General features: G+C 42.4%; 1 protein-coding gene across 2 annotated transcripts in view; it reads left to right on the plus strand.

Annotated features, from left to right (window-relative positions):
- Positions 1 to 3,496: 3,496 nt before the first annotated feature.
- LOC119399260 (WD repeat-containing protein 47) overlaps positions 3,497 to 23,668 on the plus strand; it is a 148,612-nt gene continuing 128,440 nt past the window's right edge. For both annotated transcript variants that reach the window (XR_007416511.1, XM_049416772.1), the window contains exons 1-3: positions 3,497 to 3,726; positions 10,606 to 10,871; positions 13,810 to 14,053. Coding sequence is in view for 1 of the 2 variants with exons in the window: in XM_049416772.1 (XP_049272729.1) it covers positions 10,630 to 10,871; positions 13,810 to 14,053 (486 nt within the window). In the remaining variant the exon portion in view is untranslated. The remainder of the gene's footprint in view (positions 3,727 to 10,605; positions 10,872 to 13,809; positions 14,054 to 23,668) is intronic.

Here is a 23,668-nt window from a genome sequence, read left to right on the forward strand (position 1 = left end):
TGCTCATATAGCTTTTAAGGGCGCCGTCTGTATTGTGTTTCTGTACTCATTCAATGTGAATGTTTGATACACAACCACCTCTATTTTACTTATATTTGTTTTCCTGTTTCAGGCTTTCTTATATTTTTCGCATTACTAATCGCCACGTAATGGGAGCTATAAGTGGCAATAGCGCGAATAGCGGCGATGTCCTGCGACGCTTTATGGAACCATACAATACGTCTGAGACGTTTCTGTGTTCCACATGTTCTCTCGTTGAAGAATAATTCCAAAAAAGGTTGCACGTTAGTGAGTATATCAACAAAGAATCCTTTACGCCAGCATATAAGTGGAATATGACAATTCATTGCAGTTTTACGTCATCTACGTATACACCAGGGGTCTCAAACGGAGCTTATAGCCAGCGGGCCGCAGTCGCGAATTCTAGTTGCAAGGGCCGGGACAGAGTGAAGGTGGTGGGAGAGAGTTTGAACACAATGACGTTTGAAATGAAGCCTTTCCCATATCTCATATATAGGTCATTTCTGAAGGCGATTTGGAGTCAGGATTCGAGAAACATCGATAACAATGTACAGAATGACTGATATCTGGACGCGGATTCTGAAATATAGAGTTTTTGTTCCACGGTTATGTTTTAGCACATGGTGACCACATGTTCCTCACGAGAGAGAGAGAGGAACCTTTATTGAAGCAGGTGATTCCCCTTATCCCCACCGGGCTGGTCGACATCCCTAGTCCGGGACGTCATTAGTCGAAGCCGCCGCCCGAGCCCGCTGGACCAGAGTTCGCTGTTCCTCTAGTCCTGAGCAATTGAGCAGGGTCGCCTCCCAGTCCTGTTTGGTGGGGTTGGGGATTGGGGTTAAGTTTGGGTTGAGTTGGCAGGCCCAGACCATATGGTAAGTGTCGGCCACTGCACCACAGTACTGGCACTGCCCACTTATTTTTGGGTCGTAATGTTTTAGTACCGCTGGACAAAGCAGCGTGTTTGTCTGTAGGCGCCGCAGGACGCGCTCCTCCGTTTTCGAGAGTCCCTTCACGAAAGGAATGCTTGAGACCACTCATGTCTCTGCAGCTCACGAACATCTTATTTAGAAAATAAAAACAAATGAGACGAAGGCGGTCATGTGTGCGGGCCGGGCCGCTAGCGAAATGGCTCAAACCCATAGTATACACCATGCGTCCCCCCCCCCCACCAAAAGAAACTAAGAATAAAAATGTCGCTACCAGCGTTGTTGCTGCTGTACACCTGTCCGGGTATACGGTATTGTGCAAGCTCTCTTTTACGGACAAGGTAAAAGTCCACACCGGTATTTGCGCCGTCGTAAGAAGGCTTCTTATTAAAGTTATTGTGATTATATGGCAACCTCCTAGATGGTCGGCAAGCTGTACAAAGCAAGTACCGCTGTCAGTGAAGTGTACAAAGAGTTGTCTTGTGAAGAAACTAAAACAAACCCCAATAAATTATTTTGGAAGGAAACTAATGTACTTTGAGCAAGAAGGGCAAAACTTTTGAGATGCTAACAGACATTTCATTCAAGTGAAACAAAATAGGTCACAGTTAGGAAATTTTGAAGAAGACAGTTTCGTGCATAGGCACTTGCTGCTACATTATATGGATCTATAATAACAAATTTGAGAATGTATCGAAGTATCTTAAGATACAATTGGCAAGTATCGTATCAGATACAATTTTTGCGGCAGTATCTTGTATCTGTATCTCCAATACTTATTGCCTGAGTATCTTGTATCGTATCGCGATACAATTTCAAAGTATCTTTGCCCAGCCCTGGGTCTGCACAAATGATCACCTTTTAAATGCGAAGCATTTGTTAGCGAACTTCTGCGACTTTGAGCGTATCTATCTATCTATCTATCTATCTATCTATCTATCTATCTATCTATCTATCTATCTATCTATCTATCTATCTATCTATCTATCTATCTATCTATCTATCTATCTATCTATCTATCTATCTATCTATCTATCCGCCTACGACTTCGTGCTCTCTTTTCGTTAATGTTTCGTTAATGGGATGCATACCAAAATTGGTATGGCATTGGACGCGACTGTATGACGATCATAAATGACAGGCCACAATATGAACATCCTGACATGCATTTCATGAATGCCATGGTTTACATGCCACGGTCTTGATGCTCTTGAGGCCGTTTCGTTAATTTGATATATACCAAAGATTCTATGGCGTGACAACAGTGTCTGACGAACATAAGTGACGGGTCCTAACGCTCAAATTGTGGTACGCATGTCATGTACAGCATCATTTACATGACATGGTCTCGGGGCGCTCGCGGCCGTTTAATTAAATGGATATATACAGAAATTGTTATGACGAGGCATTTCTGTACGGCAAACATAAATCACAGGTGGTAACATGAAAATCCGATGACATGCGTGTCATTTACGGCATGACTTACATATGCCACGCTCATGGTGCGCTCGCGGTAGTTTCGCTAGCTTGACAAGCACCAAATTTGGTATTGCGTGACGTGACTGCATAACGAACATAAATGACAAGTGGTAACATGAAAATCGTGGCATGCATGTCATGTATTGCATGACTTACATATCACGCTCATGGAGCGCTCGCGTCCGTTTCGTTAGCTTTATATACACCAAACTTAGTATTAGGTGACTCGACTGTATGATGAACATAAATGACAGGTGGTAACATGAAAATAATTATATGCATGCCATGTATGGCATGACTTACATGCCACGCTCGTTGTGCGCTCGCTGCCGTTTCACTAGCTTGATATACACCAAAATTGGTATTGCGCGGCGTGACTGTAGGACGAACATAAATGACAGGTGCTAACATGCAAATCATAACATTCATGTCATGTAAGACATGATTTACATGACACTGTCTTGGTGTGCTTCCAGCCGTTTTGTTGATTAAATATACCAAAATTGGTATGACATGACATGAGTGCGTGACGAATATAAACGACATATCATGCATTGTATATACCAGAATATACGTTTCATTAGCGTGTTATATACCAGATTGTATATGCATGCAGGCATGACATACATGCGTCATGACATGAATAACTTCATTTCCCTTAAAGACAAACAAGGCGACGTATGCAGATCTTTGCTGGCTGCTTCGCATTACATCGATTCCCACAGTGCGTGGGATCTGCCGGATTTTTATCGAATCTCTCGTACTCAATAATATCAGGCAGTCGTCGCAAGAACACGAGGTTACAGCGTCATTACAGTTACGTGTTGCAAAAACGTCAGCTTTGTAAACTTACCCACGAAAACAAAGACGAGGAAAATATTCGCCGGATGCTTATCTAGTGTTACTTTTATATTTTCGGACAAGCTTTACGCACGAGTAACTTACTACAATAAGGTGCCGGAGCACAAAGAATGCTGCAGAACAACGGTGTACGCAGCTCAGCGAACCGTCGCCGCGCCAAATGGGTTCAAATTTTTCGTCTTCCATAGCTTCTGCCTTCGCTGTCCAGGGGGCAGCAGCAGTCTGCAAGCAAAGATGTCCACTGTGTACCGTGCATGGCTCGAGTTTTGTAGCTTCGTGGTGTTCCGTTGACCTGCCGGTGTAGTACTTCTAATATGTTTCTGTGGATTTGTGAACGTTCGCTACTCTTTTAGAAATTTAGTGTTTTAAGTAAACGTGCCCAATGGCGCATTAAACAATTGCCTGCAAGTTTTCATCGCCCGGAAAGGCACGAGAGGTAAGAACCATGTCTGCGCCGCTTGCCGGCGACATCGGCTAAAGATGATCTCAGTGTTCTCTGGCATTTTCGCGTATCTTGACGTTCTGCCAGACATCGCGAAGCACTAACGTACGGTCATCTGTTTTTGTGCTGGTGACGGATTCTCGGCGTTTCTGTTGTCTCAACTGCGGAGCGATATACGATGGGCTCGTCGCATCTCGCTTCGCGTTTCAGTAACGGACTGTCAAGAGCGGGTAGATGAATCAGTTTAATTGTTCGCTTCCTGTCTCCGTATACGTAGTGTTTGCTTTTGCGTATTGACGTTTGTGACCGGCACTGCCCTGGTGGTACGTAGAATTGCCGAATTGCTAGTTCGTTTAATGTGACATCGCGTCGCGGTGTTTATATTTAGCCTCCACCGAGCGGCCGTCTCGAGATAATTGAGCCGCTCAGCCTGCTCTTCCGTCTGTGCGGGGCGGTGTCGTACAGCATTGCGGTGGCCGTGGCGACTCGATTGTAGCTCGCTAATTCAAATTAAAGTTATTCGTAACGGGTAATCCGCGGAGAATTGTGGTGGTTATCGAATGTAGGCATCGCGCGTGGGCGTGCCCTTTGCTCTGCATTAGCGCGATGACCTGTACCATCTTGTTATACATATTTTATTGCTGTCCGTTGTTTGTTTCTTTTTTCGTACTTGATGATGGGCTACGTTTGAAACTGGATACAGTTTTTAGCCCTATCGTTGTAGCAATGTGCCATAAAAGAAAGTTAACGTCTGTGGCTGCGCTGAGCTCGGACCTTTGCTGTCAGTTCAGCTTCTCAACAAAAACCTTCAGGAGTTGTGTGTGTGTGTTGTTTGTTAACGGTTTCCATGACTTGGCGTTGGTCATGCCCTTCTTGTCGACTTATGTGATGTGCTCATGTGTCTAGGGGATAGCTGCAGCATTGAAATGTGGGAAGCTAGCGAATTGTCACCTTCCGAATTCGTACATTTATTAATTTTACTGGTGAAACTGGGACGTTTTTAAAAGAACGTTAACTCAGTTTTTGTAACACTTGTTCCCCGTAAAGTACAGGAAAACTAAGCAAATGATGTAAATAAAGCGCGTTTTTTAAAGATGTGATACAAAAAAGAAAATAATCAGTGAAAAAAAAAATAAAGCTTAACTGCAGCTCAATCAAATGAACTCGTGTTGGTAATGAGAACGGAAATTATAATTCTCGAAGTGATTTCTTATGTATAATATAATCTTACCTGTATTTCTGAACAAATGGTATTTACACTGTCCGCGTTTGCATGTACCGTTGACGAGAACAAGACACTTGCAATATGACAATAAAACACACACACTGATACTCTAAGTCCGTCTTCGAAAATTAAAGCATGATACGCAAAGCTACTTTAACTGTTTTCTACGTTGTGGTGCACGCGATATGGATCGAGGCAGATAACTAATATTTAGCTTTATCGACAGATTTGCAACTGCAAAGACCTCCCCTCACAATCTAACTCTGACCACAATTCGTCTGCCAAAAATGTTCAATTTCACATTTGTGCTCAAAATCGGTACTGCTGCGCCTTCTTCTTTCAAAAGTGGCGACAAGCTCGCACTGTAGTGCAAGCAACATATTCTAGTGTCCAAAGTTCATTCTAGAGGGTGTCGTTTTGCTACTGCAAATATGTATGTACATAACTTTGCATACAGTCGTTTTTACGCTCATATACTATGCAGCACTTAATATAGCTTTCTGTCTGGATATAGAATTAAACTTTGTAAATAAAATGATTGATGAACTCGGGTAATAATTTTTTTATATAAAAGTTAACAAAGTGCTATTATTGTACTGTCTTCGTATTAGCTCTTGAATAGTTTGAATTCATGCAGCGCTCGAGATACAGAAAAACAATTTAATCACCATACTTTTAGAAACCGAGCCAGCATCGCGCCTCTTTCATTATTACATTTCTTTGTCCGCCCTAATCCTGTGTCTCTATTTACTACCGACCGCTCAAACCCGTCTACAGATTGAGGGACATAGAGAAAAATGAATGCGCAGAAACCATCCACCGTGATTGTCAATGGCAATCGGCGTGCTTGACGGCGTGTGTTGGTTTCAGAGAAGATGTTTAGATAGTGTTATTGCTTGAATGTGCAATTCCTTAGGGAACCGAGCCATTGATCAGCACTCTTCTAGTTCACTGTAACCAACACAGTTTGTGCGCCTCGAAGCGCGCTCGGCGACAAACGCGCCCTACGGATAGGCCAACCTTCAACCATCTTCCACGAAAACGGTGAAAATGGCAGAGAAAGCTGTTTGTGTAAGAAAGCAAAAAAAATCATGGAAAACAAAGTGTATTGATCATATCGTTATAATGTGCTTGTTGCTTTGCAATATGACCTGTTTCAGCTGTCGTTTATCAGCTGTACAAGATTTTTAGCCTTCACATTTATTTCATTATTTTTAATGTAAATATTTACCAGGTGGATAGCGATCATTTGGAGTAATTACATACAGGGGATACGTGCGCATGCTCTGTGAATGGAGAATGGCCTTGAGCAGGGGCGCGTGCGGGGGCATGTCAGGGAAAGAGGCAGGGGCGCTTCCGAAATTTTTGCGTGAAATGCCTGGTATTAAAACGACATGCGACAAACTTGAGTAATCCCCATAGAGTTTCTTACAATAATACCTAGAGGGGAATCTGGCGCTAGTGTCTACGCGTGCTCCTTGAGACGCGCTTCAACCACCATGGGAATGATGGGAAGTACAGGCTTCGGATTTGCTTCGGATGGATTAGGTTCTTGAGATTCGCAACGTTTGTTTGCCGAGTGTAAAACAAAGTGATATTAAGTTAATTCATATTAAAACTTGCTTCATTCTTTTGTATGCAAAACTTATTGCAAAAAGTTTGCGTGACCGTGAGATGGAACTGAAACCTGGACAAATTCAACCACCAGGGTATGCATTGCTCTGCAATTTTGTTCCAGATTTGGCATCACCAAATAATGAATTATTTTTGTACAACACTTGAAAAGAAACACGATTGTTTTTCCCTCGAAAGTACGTATTATCTATTTATGGAAATAACAGTACCGTATTGAGTGAGAAACACTTAACGTATCTTCTGCTGCGATGCCAGGTGCGTCTGTTCAAGTGGTCTGCCTCCAACGCATCTCTTGTTTTGTCGTGAAGTCGAGTCAAAGGAGCGCGACGGTGCGTCTACTTAGCTTCGCCGTCGTTTTGCAGCCGATTTGAACGAGTTTTGGTAAGACGCGCTTATCAAACAAACGTGAACTGGATGCAGTCTGCTGCACTGACATGGGACGCTACATCTGTTCGCAGCGGTGAGTGCACGATGCTTTGCTAAAACTGTCAAATACAACCTGTAAAGCTGCAGCGTCGCAGCAAACCAAGAGATCTAGCGGTCTTCAGCCTCTTTGAACAACAAAGGCGCTGCTTGAATGCTTTGAAACGCACCCCACTACACACGCCTCGCGAAGAACGAAACTGAAACTGTAGAAAAAGATCCGTAGACAGTTCGCTAGCTAACGCTATCCAATCCGAAGCCTGTACTTCCCATCATTCCCATGGTGGTTGAACGATCGCAGCGCCAGTTTCCTCTCTAGGGTATTGTATGAAACTCTATGAGTAATCCCCCCCCCCCTACTCTTTCCCGCAATGCGAAAAAAAAAATTCTGCTCACTCCACTGAGAGAGAGAGACCGGCGAGGCGGTGCAATGTGACTTGCAGCTGTTGCAGAACCCCCTCTCCTTCGTTCTCTCTTTATTTTTATCGCTTCCGGCGCAGATCAGTGGACGCGCGTTGCGCGCGTGCGCGTTCTGTGTTTGTACAACTTACAGCGGCGCTCTTGACATTCCACAAGTGGCCCTTGCTCTTCTCGGTTGGCGCGTTCAGACCTTGGGATAGGGAGGACGGCGAATGCATCGCAGCTTGAACATAAAAACCGCCGCGGTCACATAAGAGCTCGTACATTTGCTGTAACGCAAGCATTCTCTGTTCCCGCAAAATTGATGCAGCGCGAACGTCGTTTCGCTGGGAACTATTAATTCCGTTCTCTTAGCGGTTTATCTTGCGAAGGATATTACTCAATAATTTTGCAACGAAATTTTCAAGCTATCTGGTATAAGCCGTAACACAGACTCCAGAAAGCGTTTGTTTACACGCTAGTTTATTGGCAGCTCTACACGTGTAACACGTACCCTTGATTTAGAAACGCGTTTTTTAATTGTGCTTATTTTAGGGGGTGTAGTTCAAGAATTGAGAAGGTAGTCTGAAATATTGTTTATGAAACTTTTTGGACAGTATTTACGTGCACCTGCTGTGTGCGTGATGCTGCTAAAAGCGTGGGCATGGGGTGTGTTCACATTGCCTATTTCACGTGTCATTTGTTTCTTTTCTCATAGCATGCCATCTTTATTTTCTTTTCGTTTGTTGCTTTTTCACATTGCACTTGCTTCAAAAGCCAAATGCCTGTACGACGGAGTATTTAGAGCCTTCAAAATGCTTCATTATACAGGCCACTTTCTTGTAAAGTTCCTACACCTTACGAAGCATGCAGTGTTGCCAAGACGTAAGGAATCCATCATTGTGCAGGTCGTTTTGCTGTAGAGCATTCACATTTATGTGCACTTTCAGTCTGTGAAAGTGGAATACAGAAGGATTAAAGTAAAACAAGGTGTACTAATCCTAAGTAGCCTTTAACATTTTGTACCCAACATGTCACTAAGGTAGTGCTACTTCCGTATGTCTACTACTACTGTTACTACTACTATTACTACTACCTCTCTGGTACCATAGTACTGTTGTAGTAGTAGTCAACGTCTCGGACTCTTTTAACAGCGAAGCTGTTTGGCAAATCGTTCCTTGTCCGGTGAACAAGAAAACTGTCATCATAAACGGGTATGTGCCACAGGAATTTGGTAAATCCCTCTACTCACCACGGGTCCACTAAAAATGAAGAAGGCAAGAGTTAGTCTAGCAAATGGCTGCTCAGTGACGGCGGTGAGCCGAAGACCCCGGATACGTACAACGAGAGAATATTAGGGAACGGGAAAGGCAACGGTGGCCGCGAAAAGACCCCGAAGCGATGGAAGGCCTATGCCAACGACGACGTGCCCATGGATCTATGAGAGGTGCGAATGCTTGTTTTCAGTGTGAGGTCTCTGCAGTTTGGACATCTGTCTCGTGTCACTGTGTGTGGGTTAACTCGAGCCCCTCTGCGCTGAGAATCAACGTAAAAACAACCTAGCATCAGCTATCTAAAGCCTGGCAACGACATAGAAGCAACCTATAAAAAAACCTGCATCACCTAGCTAAGACCTAGGAACAACCTTGAAGCAACCAGATTAGTTGTCAGAATCGTTCAGTTTTGCTGTTTCAAGCATTGCGCGGCTCAGAGCAAGCTTCGCCAATTCTTTTGGTTTCAAAGAGGCTATTCACTGCTTGTTCTTTCTTGGAGCACTGTAGAACGCATATAGATTCATATTCTCGTGGATATATGTCAAGAGATAACTTAGAGTAATTAACAGACTTGCAAAAATGTGCTGCAACAGGATTGGCACATGGGTTGCAGTTGGTTGTAATGCATGTTTGAGTCAGGGGCGTAGCCAGAAATTTTTTTTTTTTTGGGGGGGGGGGGGTTCAACCATACTTTATGTGTGTTCGTGCGTGCATTTGTATGTGTGCGTGTATATATACGCAAGCAAAACTGAAAAATTTTGGGGGGGGGGGGAGGGGGTCAACTCCCCCAACCCCCCCCTTGGCTACGCCCCTGGTTTGAGTTACAGTGGATAGGACTGACAGCACAGAGATATGCAGAAATTAAATAGATTTAGTACATAGTTTACTTACAGCCTGGTAGTGCATGCAGCATGTCCTGAAGGCTTTAAAACATTAGCATGGAGATAGATTTTATATAGGTATGTTGTCTAATTTGTATAGTTTCAGATAAAAGTTGCTGAGAATTTCAGATTCTTGGCGTCGTCTTGTTTGTAAATACTTTTATGTAGGACGTCTGTAGCTGCAACCTTAGTATTGTGTTGTGCAGGATTCTGAAGTTTCTTTTTTTTTTCTTTTTAACATTTTGTTACTGTGTAGTTTGGCTGACTGTTGTAGAGTTGTTTTAGTGTGGGGTCTCTTATGCCACTTGCCTGAACCAGTTTTCTTTTTCTTTTGGTGCTTTCTTTATCCTCACCCCCTGCAGGGCATGCAGGTGTTGTGCCCTTTCCAGTGGTAGTGCTAGTCTGTTCCTTCCCTTCGTCTATGTACGTGTGATGTTTTCATTTGTGAATTCTGTTATGAATTATGTCACTTTTTACAGACATCTTTGCATAATACTTTGGGTATTGTACAATAGAACGTTTCACAAGGCTGACGTTGGACTGTACCTTACAGAAAAAGGGTGCCTGCTTGTAAACATTACTTCAGTGGATTTTTCCAGCTGCTCCAGCCAGTGCAAACACGTGCTAAACATGATATGTATTCAATAAAAATATTGTCTTGCATTATTATTATCATCAGATTGACCATTGTCTGTGTTGTGCAAAGTAGCCTCTACCCACAGGCTTGTGACTGGTGCAGAGTTTCCTTCTGGATATGTTGGTGTAGTTTAGTAACAGGGTGTTTCATTGTTGGCCATGAGTACGTGACTTTGATTCCCATCTGTGGCCAAATTGTGATGGAGTGAAATGCAAAAATCCTCATGTACTTGGGGGCACGTTCAAGAGCCGTAGGCACTCAAACTTAATTTAAAACCATGCAATATAGTGCCTCTAAAAAATGTGCAGTGTTGCTGTGAGGTGTTAAACCCTGTGTACCTGTCAGTCATCTTGTGAATGGGAGAGTTATTAATTATTAAACTCTTTTTTGTCTGTGCAGTGGCCACAGCAGTGAAGTGCTGAAATGGCAGCACATTTGTGCCTGGAGGAAGCAGAGGTCGTGCGGTTGGTGCTGGAGTTTCTGGCCAATCGGGAGCTGAGCATCAGCCAGTTAGCATTAGAGCGCGAGTCTGGTGTCATTAATGATGCCCTGTCAGATGACCTTCTTTTTCTGCGCCAGCTTATTCTGGATGGCCAGTGGGACGATGTCCTAGACTTTGTCCAGCCCCTCGAGGACATGGAAGCCTTTGACAGCAAACGTTTCAAGTCAGTATAGCTTATTATGTTGGCTTTTTGCTGTGCACTCTTATGGGTGGCCTTAGAGTTAAAAGAGACGCTAAAGTCAAACAATCAATCCATTTATATTGACAAAATATTCTTTGAATACCCTACTCGATTTCACCATCATAGGTTTATTCGTAGAGGAGAAAATGAAGGTCAAAGTTTCAATTTTAAATTTGGCATAGAAATCTTGGCACACGAATGACTTCACAGATTTCAAAGTGTTTTTCCCGTATTTTGGCCGCATTTGCTCTACAAAATTCCCTGAAACTTGGTATGTAGTCTCTGGCCCCCTTGGAAGTCAATGCAACTTCACTGTAAGAACTGTGTAGGCCCTAATAGATGCCACCAAAATCTGTGACATCACAGAGAGTTGGCACAGCAATTTCAAGGTGGTGTTGCCATCTGTATTTACTTTTTGTGTGTTTTCCTGTTTACCAAGCATCTTCTTGTGGCAAGAATTGTGCTTGTGGCAAGAATTGTGCTTTCGGTATTATGAAAGGGTAATTTACTCATATGCAAATAATCATTTTTCTCTTTAGTGTCCCTTTAAAGCTTTGTATTTATAGTAGACTCTCATTAAATGGTAGCTGAGGGAACTGGAAAAACATGTTACATTTAACAGGAGTTCCAATCACTGAGGGATGAATAGGGCCGCATATTTCAAGTACAAAACCAGTCATATTAGAGGCAGTGTTTCCATATAAGTAGCAATTCCGTATAGGAGGTTTCCATTTACTGAGAGTGTACTTACTTCATTGAGACAGAAAGTATTGCTGCTTTCAAAATGGTATCTGGAACATTGTAGCTACAGAAATCTTGTAATCCTGGTTTCTTGCTATTGTATTAAGAGGATCATGGAGCCCACACTTCTACTAGTTATATCTGCAGTGTGCCTCTTAGCGAGTGCCAGGATGTAAGGTTGCTTGGTAGGGTTGTGCGAATATTCGAAAGTTTCGAATATTCGTCGAATATTACATTCGAAATATTCGTATTCGAATCGAAAATCGTGTACTCGAAAATTTTCGAATATTCGAAAAATTCAAATATGCGATTCGATTATCATGCATAAAATAACTCGTCTTCCACATTTCTGCTGCGTTCGTATAGCTAAAAACGTTGCCGAGAGGAGCGATAAACATCGTAAGTACACGGAGGCACGATATCTGCCTGCGACGAGCGCCCCAATACGTATGATTTATTGCTGGTGCATCTCCGACGTGCAGCGCTGTTGGCGATCATGTAACCGTACATTTTCAATATTATGCGGCCCTGACGTGCCGCACTACCACTCGTTCAGTATGCGGGACCACTTCTGAAGAAAGACAGTGACCCATGTGACTGGTGGCGGACTGTAGGCACCTTCAGATACCCCAGTCTGGCAAAGCTTTGCCCCATGTGTACCTCCCTATACCAGCCACTTGTGTTCCAAGCGAGCGTGCCTTTTCAGTGGCAGGGGGGGGGGTTGCCTCTGTTAGAAGGGAGCGCCTGCTGCCTGATCATGTGGAGCAACTCATATTTCTTCATGATAACATCTAGTCATTACTTTCATAGTGCCGTGATATTTGATTGTGTTCTGATGTGCATTGTGCTAGCCTGGACATTGTGTTCTGGAAATAGCAGTGTATGTTGTGTTGCCAGTCAGGCTGTTAATGTTTTTTTTTCTTCAAATAGCTGCATGTTAAATAAAATATTGTTACTGTGGAGGCATTTTTCCTTTGATATTCGATATTCAATTCGATATTCGAAGGTGGATATTCGTATTCGATTCGTATTCGTAAATTTTGATATTTGCACACCCCTATTGCTTGGCTTTCTTGTGGCAACATAATGTATTTCTGGGCTAATTAATGTGACATTTTTGAGTAAAGGGAAGTAATGCAGTATGGAGATAAAGAAGGATACGTAAGTGAAGGAGAGGTGGTAGTAGTCCACTAACATTTATACTATTGCCCCATTCACTGTGTTATCAGATATTTATATAAAAAGACAAATGTATTCTTAGTACTTCCTATACTTTTCCGTAGCCTGTACTTTCATCATACCCTACCATTTTAGGCACATGAGTACGGCTAAGCAAATAATAATTCTAAAGACTGAATCTAATATTAGTCATATAATAGTGTCAGAAGGCAGATGCATCAAATATCTAATACTCTGAATAGCCTACTAATAATGAACTGCCATTATCACCTTCGATTTCATATCCTGGTACATTCACAATGTTACTAAGTGTTTGCCATCATATCATAATTTATGGAGCATTGTTTAATAAAAGTCCATTAGGAGCTCTAAGGGCAAAAAAAAGCACTTTATTTTTATGTGCTTGGGACTAATTGTTGAGTATGAATAATAGCAGTTTAGTTACAAAGGACTGGCCCTTCGAGTGGCATATAATGTGCTCTACTCTGTAACTTCTTGCGTGTTATATCTTCTATGGACACAGGTATTAAATTTATTGCATAGTTGGTGATTTGAGGTGCTATTAGAAGAATATTCAAATACCTCTGGTTCCTATTCAATTCGTTATTCAAAAGTTTTGAATATTTGGACATTTGCTCATATGAGTGTAAAATATGCTCAGCTTTACCCTATCCTTTCACATATTTTGTGCATGGTTAAATTTTTTTCATCGTTCATAAATTTTTTCCAATGCCACTGAGTGAAGCCCATTAGCACAATACAACATAAGTGCTTGAAATATAAACTTTAAGAATGTAGAACGTGAACATTGCGTTGAAACTTATAGCTAGGATGCAGTTGGCATGCTTAGGAAAGTAAGATTTTTGATGCTTGCAGAAACTAAAAGCTTGTGGAAGGAAAAGTTTGACTGAGCTCTTAATTTTGTAATCTACATCAGGGTACTGATGTGAAGCATGTGCACCGCTTGAATACCTCATGTGCATCTTTTTCTGCTCTTCAGATTCTCAGTGCTGAAGCACAAATTCTTGGAGCTCCTGTGCATCCGGTCTGAGGCCGGGCTGGTGCAGAGTGCCGAGCTGGGTGTGGACGAGATGGTGGCTTGCCTTGGGGCTCTCGAGCAGTGCAGCCCCTCGCGCGAGCACTACAACCAACTCTGCCTGCTCCTCACCTTTCCCCGGCTCTGCGATCATCTCGACTACAAGCATTGGAATCCTAGCAATGCCCGCATCAATTGCTTCAGAGAGGTACTATACACGTCTCCCTTTAACAGGGGTTATAATGGTCATCTTAACCTAGGAAGGCTGATGTGTTCTGGTAAGGCTAGAGTCCTGCAATAAAAGGATATGGCAGACGAGGCAGAGTAGAAGTGAAGAGCGGCAGCAGACAGGCCTCGTCATAAATTTCAGTTATGCACTGGAATGCTGAGAAGTGCTTGCTAAGGAGCATATTTGCCACGAGAATTTGTCAAATTACTGTTAATTATATTAGAAGCGATATTTGAAATCAAAAGGTGTCTGCCATGCTATCAGGAGGTGAGCTTCCCTTTGTTTTGGCTAGCATCTGTGAGTGACTGCCCCTCTTTGCCTTCTTCCATTCTGTACCCAGGAGACTGCATCGTGTTCACATCACAAGCGTCACCTTTTGCTTTCTCATTACGCAGAGCACTTCCAGTGGTTGTTTTGTGTGCTCTGCATTGCACACATATTCATTCATGCATGTGACCATGATTCTCTGGCAGGAAGCAGTGCTGCATTTAGAGGAAAGGGCTTATGAATATTCATTTGAAAATTCAGCTGGGTGTATTCAGATAAGATCGAACATGAGGTCCCGGTCACCATTCCCAATTTTGATGAAATTTACTGCAGACACAGTTATTAAGCTGAGAACAATGGTTTCGAAGTTAGTCTTGTGAAAAAAAATTTTGTTCGCCTGAAAAAAATATATGTACATTTTGGCCGCAAAAATCAATTTTCTGCCAATTTCGCTATTTCTTAACTTTGAGCGCACCTAGGGAAAAAACGGTTCACTTTTTGGCCATGATATATATTATCGTCAAATAACAAGTGAAATACAATGTTATGAGTATATAATTTCTCTTACCTTGTCTAAGGACTTTTGAGGTAAAAAATCACAAATGTGGCAAACCGCACAAAATACCGGTATTTCAGGAATTTATTGCTGCAAACAAGTTAAACAGAGGATAATAAAACTTGGTACACATTAAATTTGATATTTGTGCTCTCTTTTAAAATAATTATTGTGGTTTTGTCGCACTCTGTTTTACTTCTGAATTGGGCTGAAACGTAAGTGGTTTACCAAAAACGCCAAAGTTTGAAAATAGTTTTCTCAAAAAGTCCATTTTTTATTTTTTTCAAAATCCCTCTGATTGAAGTCAAGGATGTCATCTACCATTCTGCATAAAAGAAAACTTGCATTATTTTGGTTGCTAACAAGTTTTAATGCGTCACATGTGACCAAGTCAGCCTAGCGGCGACGCCGTTCGTTATGTGCGGAAGATCGGTTAGAAGTTGTTCAAAATAATTGTACGCGACATAATCATAAAACAGCAGCTCAACAACAACAAACGCACAGCCAGTTTGCATGTTGGAGCAAGCTTTGTCTCGCGATCAGCCGCTTAACAAACCTGCAGCAGCGGCCGCTCGGTGGCCGCCGCTCACATTACATGAGTGCTGCTTCAACTGTGAGCGAGCTCCACTTGCGCGTGAAAACTACGCTCGGAGGACGAATGAGATAAGGAACGCATCGCTGTGAAAAGGAAGCATTGTTAGTTGCCAACAAGGTACATATTAGACAAAGAAAACTCTGCCGGGAATTTTGCAGTTAGCGCCTCCAGTACAGCACGCATACATTCTTCCCCTGCTGTTATGTCCGAAGCAGTAGAATATCGTGGTAAACTCACGGCTTTTGTTGAATATCATATCTCCAGACACGATATAATACAGCATTGTAAAAGCGGTACTTTCATAAAGCAAAGGACTTGGACACATTTCTGTTAACAGCCGGCTGACACCAGTGTTCTGGCACGAGAAGGAGAACAACACCAGTTTGAGTTGTTCGACCATCGTGAGCACGTACAGCAGGCTTCTTTAGATGTCAAAAAGCTTGCTTTTGTGTCATATGTTGCTGACAGATTGAACCTACTTATTTTTGGACCATCAGGAGAGAGGAAGCAACACATGAGCGCACTACTGGAGGCGCTCATTGCAAAATTGCCAGCAGAGTTTTCGTTGCATGGTATGGAGCTGTTTGGCAATTAACAATGGTTACTTTTCACAGTGATGCATTTCTCATCTCATTCGTCCTCTGAGCGTAGTTTTCACACGCAAGCAGAGCTCACCAACAGTCGAAGCGGCCACTCATGTAATGTGAGCGCCCACCGCCTTGAGTGGCCGCAGCTGCTGCGGGTATGTCAAGCGGCTGATTGCAAGACAAAGATTGCACCACCATGCAACCTGACAGTGCTTTTGTTATTGTGGAACCGCTGTTTGTGATTATGTCACGTGCAATTCTTTTGAACAACTTCTATGCGATCTTCAGCACATAACAGCCGGCGCAGCCGCTAGGCTGACTTGGTCACATGTGATTCATTACAACTTGTTAGCAACCAAAATAATGCGATGTTTTTTTTACACAGAATGATAAATACAGTCAACTCTCAATTGTACGAACGTCGGTTTAACGAATATTTCAGAATAACGAACTTTTAGAAAATCCCCGGCGATTTTCTTATGCATTCTATGCAAAAATCTTTCAGTTAAACGAATTTCAGAATAGTGAATTTTTCAGTTGAACGAACTTGATCCGCGGACCCAGGCTCATTTTTTAAATCAATTCAACGAAGTTTTGTGCACTGCAGCACTGGGATAGCCGATGCGAGCCGCCACTAAATCGCCCATCCATCGGCGACGGCGCAACGTCGCTTCTGCATGCAGCGCCGCCGAGGCAAAGCGGCGGTGCGGGTGACGAAAACGAGCCACGTAACTTTAGCCTGTAACTAAAAATCCTGAAACTCTAGCCGGGGCGGTAGAGTATATTAGAAAGTTGCGAGACTTCGTGTCTCAGCAACAAGCTGTGCCAGAGGCAGTGCACAGAAACGTAGACTTTCTGGAAAGCTTTGTCTCTTCTTGCGCTTTAAGGGCACCACTCCAAATGAAAATTACAGATTTCATTGAAAAATAAATTGCATTTCACACTTTTGACTCTAATGTCTGCTGTGCCCAATGCTGTTCCATATTCTAGTGAATATTCAGTTTAGTGAACTTTCAGTTAAGTGAACTATTTCCTTGGGTCCCTTGAAGTTCACTCAATTGAGAGTACACTGTAGTACCTGGGCGTTGTTATGTCGTCTGATATCAACTGATACAAACATGCATTGCATATATTTTTGATCTTCTGACATTTCCTCTAATGCTGTATCGGCTCTGTTTGCTTAATATATGCACCATAAAGTCTACCTCATCCCACGCAAAGTTACTAGCCTACACCTAATTCATTCTCCTTGTACAAGAACATGGCCTTATCTCTCGGTTCCCCGTACCAAACACTGCATAACAAGCCTAGGAGCACTACAGAGAATCAATAAGAACCATTTATAATAGATACAATCCTAATGTTTCACTGACAGAGCTACTCAACCACACTTGCTTCTCAACAATGTAAACGACATTACACCTCAAGTTTCTCTTTCATTTGTTGAAATGGAGGCTTCAAATCAGACACACTTACATTTTTCTGTGAAGGGCGAAGTACTAGAACTATATGTCTTGAGCATTTAATTGAACACAGGTTCAACATTTATACCCCGATCACACTGGCAAACTTAGTGTCATTTTGAGCGAGTGTACTTACGCCTCCAGAATGTCACTTTGGCGGCATGCTGCTACATGAGAGAGGGAAGTGTACTTTGGAAATGATGGTAATGACGATGGGTAATTAAGTAGCACACTGGATATTTGTTATTTATGTTTTAATGCATAAAAATATCCCTAATAACGAAAACGATAGTTTAAAAAATGCCATGGACTCTGTTTCGGATAATACCTTATTTATTCTCGAGCCACTGCTAGGCTAGACACTCTGTTGTAGCGAAGCGGGTTTGGCAAACGCATTTGCTGGCAAGTGCGCTTTGCAACGAGTGTCACAAAGAATTCCCGTGTGACAGCGTGCGAATGACACTATTGGCAATGTGCACTCCTTCAAAGTGCACTTAAGTTGCCCCGTGTGACAGGAGTATTAACACATTTAGGTACTCTTTCCTTCTTCACATATAAGTGGCTGGAATTTGTTTCATCTGATGATTTTGTCCCTGTTCTTGAAAAATGTCTTTTAATGGGTGTATGAAAGACAGGGAGTGGGTGCTCGAGCCGTACATTTCGACAAGTGGACTTCTCTTCTCAAGGCTGGAACTGTTCCAGCGTTGAAGAAGAAAAGTCCACTTGTCGAAACGTCAGCTCGAGTACCCACCCCCTCTTTACGGTTTTTTTTATCTCAAGCTTCCATGTTCCCCTTCCTGCCATTTATTGGATTTTAATGTGTATAGCAATACGTGAATTCACCATATTACTAAACATTTACTACTACAGAAGCAGTGTTTTTTTTTTTCTAATTAGATTGACCAGTTTGCTGTTCTTCTTTTACTCCTGTATTGTTGCTCTCAGTTCTTCCTTAAGGACTGGCTTAGAGAGTTGCCCCATGTGACAGGAGTATTAACACGTTTAGGTACTCTTTCCTTCCTCACATATAAGTGGCTGGAATTTGTTTCATCTGATGATTTTGTCCCTGTTCTTGAAAAATGTCTTTTAATGGGTGTATGAAAGACAGGGAGTGGGTGCTCGAGCCGTACATTTCGACAAGTGTACTTGTCTTATACCCTCTTATAGTACTGCTGAGTATGTCCCGTTAGCTGCAGTCTTGAATAAATGCATAGCTGTTTGCTGTTCATATGTTGGTGCACTGTAATATTTTCCCATGTCCTGCAACAGCCTCCACATTGAGGCTAACAGTAAGTACGAAATGAAATAAATAAGGTAATAAGTTGCAAAGAAAGTTGTTTTATGTGACTGGTGGTTTTTAATGAAAAAGGAATGCCTGCACTAATTAAATGTTGGTTAAAGTGATTTACAAGTTCCTTGCTGCTTAATTCATTAATGTTACACAGTATGCTATTTGGAACACTCACTTTGCTTTGATGGCATAAAACATTATTTTCCATCCCATACCCTTGGGTGGTATAGAGCTACAATTTTTAAAAGCTTCTGATAATGCATATATTTTGCAGATGTAGCCATAGCGTATAACTGATATCTGTAAACATTATTTTCAAGTGCATATCAGAATTCTTACACACCTATGTATGATACTTCCAATTTTTAGGATGGTTCATTTTCAAGTTTTCTTTTGTAATCTGTGGTTCTCTTGCTTTCATAACCCTTTGTGGTCCATTGTCAGGCCCCTCCCAATAACACAACACTGTCTCAGCAGTTCGTTGTCATGCCCCTACCTTATAACACAACAGAGCCCCAGCAGTCCGTTTTTGGGCTCTTTCGTGGTTGATTTACGCGTGCATTTTCTCACTGTATTATGCGCCATCCCTAAAAAAGTAAGCGATCATTTTTTGAAGAAAAACAGTGCACAAAAGAATGTAGACAAGAAAGAAAGGTAAGACACACAGCACTGCACTCACAACTGAAAGTTTATTGGAAGGTATCGTGAACTTATAAACATAAGCATCTCAACGCGTCTTGTGTGGTTGTACACCCAGGTTTTCAAACACCACTGTACTATTTAAAGGGGTCATGAAGCACCCCTTGGGCTTGTTGGAAAAACACATTCCGCGGAAAGCTGACACGGCTATGAACTTCTCAGCCAAATATTGCAGTCGTGCGCGCCGCGAAAAGGCTACAAGCGGAACGCGAAGTTGCTGTTTTCTCAGGCGCCCTCTTTTCAAACAGAGGCCGGTTCTTACTCTCGTCGGTGGGCGGGGCGTCTGCCCGTTGACGTCGCGATCTGCATCTCTGCGTCGCAAAAGACATAGCAGCCTCATTGGCCGATAGCCGACATAAATCGAGAGCGGCGTTTGGATCAGATGCGCTTCTTGCCACGGGGTGCTGCCACTTGCCGGCGCCGCACTCCTCAGTACACGGTAGCCACACTCGCGCACGTGAATCACAGCGGGAGAGCGATCGCGTTTCATGATGCGTGTTGAGGTAACTTTTATCCCCCGTGCCATCCCTCCCTGTGTAGCTTCCAGTGCGCTCATCGGCACAAGAAAAGAGAGAAAGCGCTGAGAGCGTGCGCCAAACCCCCGTAACTCCGCTCATTCTTGACGAATTCGAGGAATTTTTGCGGCAATCGATTCGGGAGGCAGTAAATGCCGATACTGAGGTCATTAGATCATTACTTGGAAAAGTGGTTCATGACCCCTTTAAGCACTATGACCAGTTCGCACAAGAAGTTTCAGAAGCTATTCACATTAGCAAGTCTAGCGAATCTTGTGTTAGCCAACCCTCAGTGATGTTGCACAAAAAGTTTTCTTTTATTTATGAGCATATGACTTAACTGCTTATGACGACCTGAACTCGTCATGAGCAATCGTCACTTTTTTGCTTATGACGACCTGTGCTCATCATGGCTCTTCGGCAATGTTCCAAGAGACTTTTAACGAGCCCAGCTCATCAAATGGTGTTTTTCTTTTTAAAACATAGATGGCAGCACGGGTTCCGTGATTGGTGCTTTTATTGAATGAGATTCTGCACACTAAACGGCGAAATGAGCGCCTTGCGCTTTCCGCGTGTTATAAACGAACATGACTCAGTGCCATGCTTTGAACGCTGCCGCATGGATGGTAGCCTCATCTTGTTTGAATTGAACTATCGAAGAATAGTGCATTTTGTCCACGGGAAGTCAAATGGAACCCTTACTTTCTGGAGTTGCAGAAATTTCTTTCGGATTACACATCAAATGCCCTAGGCATGGGGTATTACATGATGGTGCGAAATATGACGAATGAAGCATTTTTATCTGCTGTAAAATGTTTTCGCTAGTATTTTTCTGTTTTGAACATGTTACTAAAGTATTTCACGTCATAAAAAAAATTGGGAATTTTCGAACCATATTTTGTGATTTAATCGGTCTTAAGGGGTTAAAATTTTTTGTTATAAGTTCATGTTACCTTCCAATAAACTTTTAGTTGTGAGTGCAGTGCTCTGTGTGTTCCCCCTCTTTCTTGTCTACGTCTTTGTGTGTGCTGTTTTTCTTCAAAAAATGAATATGCACCAACTTTCCCAACCTGCCGTTTTGCTAGAATAAGCAAACTTCTTATACTTGAGCGCTGCTTTTTCAGTTTCAGACCGGAACGGATGGAAGGTGGGTGAAAGGTTTCGGACAGTAAAAGGTTAATGGTTTAAGTTGTTAAAGGCTAAATGATTTCTATAATGTAAATAGTAACCTGAGTAATTTGATTATATGCCTGATTCATATTAACCATATTTAAAACAGAATGCCACTGTTGCAGCATTATCTTGTCATTTAAAACCCATAAGTCGGGCTTAAAGGCCAACTCCGGCGATTTTTTGGCCATGTCAAAGTAATGGTGCTTTTATGTTCCTGAGACGCTCCTGTTACGGGCCCGATAGCAGAAATACTCGGCAAATTGGAGAATAATTTTAAATAAGCAAAAAAGCGCAACACCGAAACCGAAACCCAACCGAGTGTACTTTCTACGTATGACGTAGACGTTGTTATGAACCAACCGGAAGTCGTGCAAGGCATGCCGGTCACGCCGGCGCGGAGTATGAAAACTGTGACAGCCGGGACGACCAGCGAAGCGCCGGCCAAACCAACGCTGTCTGTAGCCTTGTGCACAGCAGACGCTCGCTGTAGCGGCCGAAGCGCCGAAGTTAGCGGTGCCCTCAGCTGCGTCACTTCCACCGCCTTACCAATACTGACGTCACAGACGCAATGTTGCCAATAATTGTGGGAAGCCAGGAGGGCGTTTGCAGACAATCTTTAAAATTCATTTGCAAACAATCTGCGCATGTCTCAAGCCTGTAATTTGGCATAAATGACGGAAACGTGCAAAGGAACATACCCAGCGAATTTCATTGAGATCCATCGACCTCGAAAAATCGCCGGAGTTGGCCTTTAAGTCTCACAGCCTTAACTCTTTAAATGGCTGAACAGTAAAAGTTCCCTCATCCTTGCTTCTTGCATTTCTGTACAACATGTAAACGTGCCAATGATTGCCGTGATCTGAAAATGTTGTGCCAGAGTTATAAGTTTCAAGGTTTGTTTCAAGATAGTATAACGTTGAACATGTAATGTTAGCTGGTGTCATAATGAATTTTTTTAAGGGTAGATGCACATAATACTGTACGTAATTCTTTAGAAGCTTTGCTCTTTTTGAGAATATTGATTTTGAAGTTCAAACAGGCATGCCATAATATAACAATTGCTAGGGTTTTGGGTGCCAAAAGCACAATATGATTATGAGGCACACCATAGTGGGGGACTCCGGATTAATATCGATTACCTGGGGCTCTTTAATGTGCATCTAAATCTAAGCTCCCTGGTGTTCTTTGCGTTTCGCCCCCACTGAAATGCGGCTGCCATGACCAGGAATCAAACTCATGCCCTCGAGCTTTGCACACTGGCACACCAAGCAAAGATGGTCGTTACCAGGGGCGTAGCCAAGGGGGGGGTTGGAGGGGTTCAAACCCCCCCCGAAATTTTTCAGTTTTGCTTGTGTATATAGGCACGCACACATACAAACGCACGCACGAACATACATAAAGTATGGTTGAAACCCCCCCCCCCCCCCCCGAAAAAAATTTCTGGCTACGCCCCTGGTCGTTACACATTAAGTCCAGAAAGCAATTCCACAGAACATAGTACACGAGTCTTGCTTGGTGGGTGGCATATCACTACTTCAAACTGTTACCAGTTCATAATCATTTGTTGACATGCCGTACTTGCACGCCAATTTGTATTTTTTTAGCTTTTAAAAAAGAAAAGCGCATCACTTCAACCACATTTATTTGGATGGCAGGGATCAAAGCTTTCGCGTTCATTGAGTTCTAGTTTCTTGCTGCTACACTCAAACCTCGACATAACGAACACAGATATGATGAATTACTGGTTATAACGAAGTTAATGAAGAATAGTCTTGTCATAGATAGTGATGTAGGTAAACGTTTATAACGAATTTTCTGATATAACGAAGTTATTTTCGTGGCAGATGTGACTTTGTTATGATGAAATTTGAGTGTAGTTGTGTACCATGTTTCAGATAGCGTTATATCAAATTTAAGCAGAAATTGGTCGACAAGAAGTTTAATGTTTTCTTTGCTTGCAAGCCATGCAGAGCAGATTCGGATAATGAAACTTTATTACTGAAGGTAAAGTTGACAAATAATACTTGAGATTGTTATCAGTCTTGATGAGCCGGCCAAGAATGAATGCACAGCATGTAGAAAAAATAAGAAACATAACAATAATGAGTGCTGGTGTCATTCAAGTGGTTAAGAGAAACGTCGAAGAGCAATTCTGTTGAATGATGACCAATAGTGTCGACCTTATGTCCTCGTGGTTGACCACTTACCTGAGAAGCTTGGCAAAGTTAGGCCTACACTTGAATAGCTAACCTGTGCACATTATTCAAATTGCTTGTTTAGTTTCATTTTTAGTGGTGGTCACAGTTTCGTTAATCTGGAGTTGCAAAAGGTATGACAACATTCAGCGAATGTTTATTTCATTACATGAATAAAAAACCCATGAACCGTGAGGATGGTGTTCTATTTAAACGGCAGTCCCATTTACACAATTTTTGTCATAGAAGTTCC

This window comes from Rhipicephalus sanguineus, chromosome 1, assembly GCF_013339695.2.
Source record: "Rhipicephalus sanguineus isolate Rsan-2018 chromosome 1, BIME_Rsan_1.4, whole genome shotgun sequence".
NCBI lineage: Eukaryota > Metazoa > Arthropoda > Arachnida > Ixodida > Ixodidae > Rhipicephalus > Rhipicephalus sanguineus.